The sequence below is a fragment of the Kryptolebias marmoratus genome, linkage group LG22 (assembly GCF_001649575.2).
Source record: "Kryptolebias marmoratus isolate JLee-2015 linkage group LG22, ASM164957v2, whole genome shotgun sequence".
NCBI classification, from domain to species: Eukaryota; Metazoa; Chordata; class Actinopteri; order Cyprinodontiformes; family Rivulidae; genus Kryptolebias; species Kryptolebias marmoratus.
This window is the reverse complement of record NC_051451.1, coordinates 29,194,492-29,200,253: the sequence shown is the minus strand read 5'-3', so window position 1 is coordinate 29,200,253 and position 5,762 is coordinate 29,194,492. Positions and strand designations below refer to the sequence as shown.

The window sequence follows — 5,762 nt, the reverse complement described above, 5'->3', positions numbered from 1 at the left end:
AGACCTGCTGAAGGCCTGCTGAAGACCTGCTGCAGACCTGCTGAAGACCTGCTGAAGACCTGCTGAAGACCTGCTGAAGGCCCCCAGCCCAAACCTGGCTGTGAGTGGGACCCCGCTCTCTTCCGGGGGTGTCATGGTGCGACGAGTCGGCCTGGAGCAAGTATGTTTACAGACTGTAGGAAGGAGTGGGTCTTTGTGGAGGAATGTCCCTCACACCGGTACAGTTTGCCTGAACGGACGATGATAACGAGGCTAATGGGGCTCCTGCAGGGGGTCAGCAAGCCCCCCCCCCCAGCTCTGGACCTCCCACGCTCAGGCCCCCTTTCACGCCCAGGAGCTGTAGCTAATGTTGCAGTTCCACAATGGCCAAGAAAAAAAGTCAACTTTCACACCAGCGGGTCGCCACAAGTGCTTTAGGAAATGATCGTGTAAACAGAGCGTTCCCTTCTGACCTGTGGCTGAGACCTTGGAGCAGAGGACAAAACGTATTCAAGATCCGGATCTGCAGGAAGACTTTATGACTCACTCCGTCTCCATCCTGTCCTCTGTCCCGTCCATCTCACCGGCAGATGTTCAGACTGCTGCACATTTCTGAAGCAGATGTGATCAGATTCCCTCAGCTGGAAGGGTTTTCAGATCCTCTCGTGTTCAGCCTCATTACTGACCTCCGACCGGCTCAGCAACATAAACTGCTTCAATCCAGCTGAGTCTATTAGCACCAGGATGGAAGGTCATTAATGACATCAGCTGGGTTTATTAACGAACTCCCACACACACACACACACACACACACACACACGCTGATCGTGATGCATCTCTATGAGACACAAAAAGGTAAATCAAGTCAATTGTTTCAAAAAGTATTTAAAAAAAGCCTAAAAGTCCTGAACAAACAGCAGAAACAGGAAAACGGTCTGAACGCTGACTCAGCGTTTACTTGATTGGTAAAAAGTGTTCATTATTATAAAATCCTTATAAAATGCATATCGCCCGCCGATTCCTTCAAATGTTTATTTGTTGCCAACATTTAGCTTAAAAGCATCAAAGGTATAAAAACAGATGAACTAGGTCAACTTTTTGTTAAATGTTTATTTATAAAACCTCTAAAAACCTGAATAATTGTCATCCAGTGTGAATGCAGCTGGTGTTGACTCCATATTTCTGTTTAATGGAAGGCTCTCCCTCCTTCCTTCACTCGTGGAAACGAAGCGTCTGGGTTTTACAGCTTCCAGCCAGACCACTGAGAAAAGCTCCCCCCCCATTTTACAGCCCCATAAATATATTGTTATCTGCTCCTGGGAAGCTGAGATTTATCCACACGATTAGTGCAGATAGCAAAGCCAAGCATCTTCAATCATTAATTAACCACGAGCCGGCACTACAGCCACCTTAGCTTCCAGCGCCTGCTCCGTACAGGAGGTGATGAGCCGTCAGAGTTCATTATATGTCACTTAGGTGCGTTTTTAAATTTGTTTTAATACCGCTGGGATGCTGGCGCTGTGGTTTGGAGGTCGTCCACATCGGAGAGGGTGGATTCATACATTAAGGGTTTTATGTCATAAAACATGAGCTTGTTAAGTGAGATTTAATTGTGCTGAATTTAAAAGACCTTTAAAAGTCAAAGCGAACAGTTTATATGACTGAAGTTGGTCAAATCAAACCTGATCTTTAAACCTCAGCATGGAGGAGAACTTTACTGGTGCTGTGGAGCACAGTTTATTATTTATATAGATATCGGTTGATTTATTCAGAATTTATCAAGAATAAACATGTAATTCACCAAACGGCTTCTTCTCATCTGTGGACAGGTGTCCAAATCAGCCTAAAACAAAATACAAGTTTATAATATTTAAATCCAAATGAACAATATGCTCTGCTTTAAAAGTCAAACCAAACTCCACAGAGTCTGGTGTTGGTGGAGCAGGAAACACCAATCTCAGGGTTCCTCAGGCAGTGTGAAAGCTAACACGTCTGAGGTTTCATTTATTTTAAAAATAATTCAGACAACTACACTTGGAAGTTCTGTTTCCATAAGATGAGAAGTCCGACAGGAAACCAAACTTTACATCATTTATGAGAAACAACAAAAGCTCCACCTGTAAATAAAAATATAAAATAATAGACTGACCTTTTTATCTGTCTGTATATTCTTCTCTTCCAACATATAGGCTTGTTTTAAATGTACATTTATTTGTTTTCCTGGCATTCAGTTCTTTATTTTGTTCCTTTTTATAGCATCACATCCTGTAAACAATGTTCTGTACAATAAAGTTTGGAGAATAAAGAAATAATACATGTAGGTCCTTCCAACTGCTTTATAGTGGGAATAAATCTTTATTATCCTCAGTCTTTAAAGCTGTTTAAAAGCAGCTGAATATTACAGTTCAGCCTAAAATTAAAATAATTTCTCCCAAATTAAATTCCAATAAAATCAGACAGAAATCTAAGCAACAAAGATCAAACTTGTCCTGAGGATGGTCCTGCTCCTGAACAGGATGAGTCCAGTTTCTTCTGTTTGATCAGTTCTCTAACGTTATTTCCTGAGGAGCTCAGGTTTATTGATCTAATTATGAGTTAACTGTGGTTAACTGGTTCCTTCAGATATAATGTCAGAACCGCGAGGATGAAGAACATGTTGGGTTCTGGTAAAGATGGCCTCTGAGCTGCTGTGGACTGGATTTAGTGAAGGAAATTATTCTGATCTGGTTTTTAATTTTAATCTCTGGTTGTTTTTATTAAGAATATGGATGGTTTTTTTCTGAGATTTTTTTATACAAATTTATTTTCTCCTTTAACCAGTTTTTCCCTTAAACCAGTAAAACTCACTTTTAAAAGGACAACATTTTCTCTCATTTGTGTAATTTTAACATTTTTACAGTCATAACTTGTGTGCTAATCCTGAATTGTATAAAACAAATCTATTAAAGATCCAGTTAAGCTTCAAAGAAAAGTTTCCAACCTTTAATTTTACTGGAACAGACCATCGGGTGGCGCTGTACCCCTCCTGATCTGTGTCTCCATCTTTAAAGGTCGGCTGCTGTACAGGTGTTTGTTTGGGTCTGGATTTTAACGATTGTTTCCTTCCTGATGTTTGTCTGCAGGATCACAGACCAGCGCTATGAGAAGCTGCCCTTTTTTATCTTTGGAGACTTTAACTTCCGGCTGGACTCGAAGCAGGTCATTGAGGTGAGCGATGAAGCCTGATTCTGCATGTTTGCACAGCTCCTGCTGACACCTGTTTGTGTGTGGCAGCCAGTTTCATGGTGATGTGTGTCAGAGTGCAGCTGCAATATAATAAAAGTGGTTTTAGTTGCGCCCTGCCTTTGTAGAGTTATGACTCATTAAACGCTTCACTGTTGCAGCCCCAGCTGTGTTTGCAACTGAGTGCATTGTTGTGTTATGGTGCCATTTACTCCTCTTCCTCTATGCCCCTCCTCCTCCTCCTCCTCCTTGTCTTGGTCCAAAGAGTTAAAGAATAGCAGGTCCTCATCAGGAGATAAGAGGGGCAGAGAGGTTGGGGTGTCATAAAAGCCCCCCGCAGTCAGTGATGCCCTCCAATAACAGACGATCCTTTCTGCCTCACTGGTCCTTGAATCTGTAGGCCTGTTCAAGATGTTGTCATGGTTGATTTCAACCAGAGGTCCATTCAGAGGAATAAGGAAAAGGAGGACCCCTTTCCATCGAATGTTGCCCCCGCTTCACTCTCTGAAACCTACACCGCCTTCTTTACACTGCTACGCTCTTAGGATTCACCAAAAAGGTGTTTTCTGGTGTTTTCTGTGCTCTGTCAGCTTCCCATGAGGACATGTCTACAATCGCACCCCTCCTGGGCCACCCTGGAACCAGGGAGCAGCCGTGTGCTAGAAGCTCACGCTGTGCTAGCAGTACCTGTTTGAGTTTCTCGCCTGTGTTAGGTTGTTTCCAGATGAGGATGACGGTTGTAGCCTCAGCTTGAGGCCAGCGTGCCTGGATTCTCTCTGACTGAGCTACAGAGGAGCATGTGGCACCACGCTCCACCCTGAAACACCCCCACAACACATGCTGCGGATTCTTCTTCCACTGCAGACCTCAGCAGACCTGCAGAGACCGTGCTGCTCCGTGGTCTCAGAGCGTTCACTTGCTCCGTGTTTCCACCTCTGGAATCCTGTTAGACTGCAGAGAGGTCCCGACCCCTTTTCCAGGGATGTGTTAGGCTTACATCTTTGTGTGTCCTTCGCCTTCATACTCGTCCCCTGGCCTCTTTCACACACACACACACACACACCCAGACCCACACACACACATTTAAACATCTTTCTCCTGGGTTAACAGGGCTCCTGAAATCTACTGCGGGTTTATTAGGAACAACAAAAGCAGCTGATGATGTCATCAGTGTGAAATGTGTTATTAAAGGAGCGGCGCGGCTCCATAAACCCGACCTGAACGACGAGCCGCGTGTTGGCGGCGCAGAGAGCTGCAGTGTCACGATAAACAAATGGGCTGAAGCCTCAGCGCAGGATGTAACTCACAGCTGGGAGGCCGTTTTAAGCCCTTTAATGACAATTAATGTCAACAGGACAATTAGTGCACATCTACTGAAGTGCTTAGCTGTAGATGGGCTGCTGGTGGATCGATCGGCCATACTTATCTGCAGATTGATTCAGACACGAGAAGGTCGGCCTCTTTTTCGCTGTGAGTCCACTTCTTTCAGCTTTATTCTCTATCCTGCATAAAACAACAAACAGATGAACGGATTTATTTTCAGAGGATAAAATATTAGCATAAATGAGTTACTTGTCTTCATGTTTTTAACCCTTGGCCTCCAAAGTCTCCGTTTTTCTGTGTTCCTGCACTTCTTCTCTGTTTCTGGGACAGGGAAGCATGAAAAGGGCGAATTCTTGGAAACGGCTTGTTATTGTCAGAAATCAAATTCCAGGTGGTAAATTCCTGGCATGTTTGTGTATCAGGATCAGTAACCACAGACCTGCAGCCGCCCCCACTTTCTGCCCGGCCCAGGCAACCCCATTAATTGTGTCCGACAGAAGGAATTGGTTTCAATTGACCCCCATTCAGCGGCTCTTTGACTGGTGAACAAAAGACACAGCCACGTGGAGACTAATGCTGGGTCTGAGCAGCCTGGAGGTGGTCCAGGCCCCGGCAGCCCGCTCCTTCCTCTCCCATGGGTCTTATCAGGCTCTGGCTTGATCACGATCTGCATCGGTGCTTATAAAACAAGGGATCACAAAGGAAGGGCTCCTAAGATTTAGTCTGGTGAATCCTGCAGACTTTCAAACGTCTCAGAGCTTCTTTTCGTCACGTCAAGCAGAGTTTGAGTCTACAGTAAATTTATTCTGAGACCTGATTGTTTTCTTATGTGCACGTTGAACCAGAGGGAAATAATCCTGAAGACGGCAGGTTTCAGGGCTTTTAGTCACACCTACAGGTAAGCTTTCACATCAGGCAGAAAAAAAGGATTTCAAAATTTATTTTTTTAAATGAATTAAACTAAAATGCTGTAGTTGGAAGCAGAAATCAGATTCTAAAGCTAAAATCAGCAGAGCTGTAGCTAAAGACTAAAAGGGGCAAAATAACAGACAAAATAGATTTTGTTTTTATTTGTTGCTTTTGGAGAAAGTCGTGGACCTCTTCCATGCGTGTTGCCCCGTCCTGCACAGTCCTGCACAGTTCTGCACAGTTCTGCCCCGTCCTGCACAGTCCTGCACAGTTCTGCACAGTTCTGCCCCGTCCTGCACAGTCCTGCACAGTTCTGCCCCGTTCTGCCC

General features: G+C 44.4%; 1 protein-coding gene across 4 annotated transcripts in view; it reads left to right on the top strand.

The window, feature by feature from the left end:
* Positions 1 to 5,762, top strand: part of LOC108246561 (inositol polyphosphate-5-phosphatase A) — a 171,753-nt gene that overhangs the window by 110,101 nt on the left and 55,890 nt on the right. For all 4 annotated transcript variants that reach the window (XR_005232672.1, XM_037973684.1, XM_037973683.1 and 1 more), the window contains exon 9: positions 3,102 to 3,186. Coding sequence is in view for 3 of the 4 variants with exons in the window: in XM_037973684.1 (XP_037829612.1) it covers positions 3,102 to 3,186 (85 nt within the window). In the remaining variant the exon portion in view is untranslated. The remainder of the gene's footprint in view (positions 1 to 3,101; positions 3,187 to 5,762) is intronic.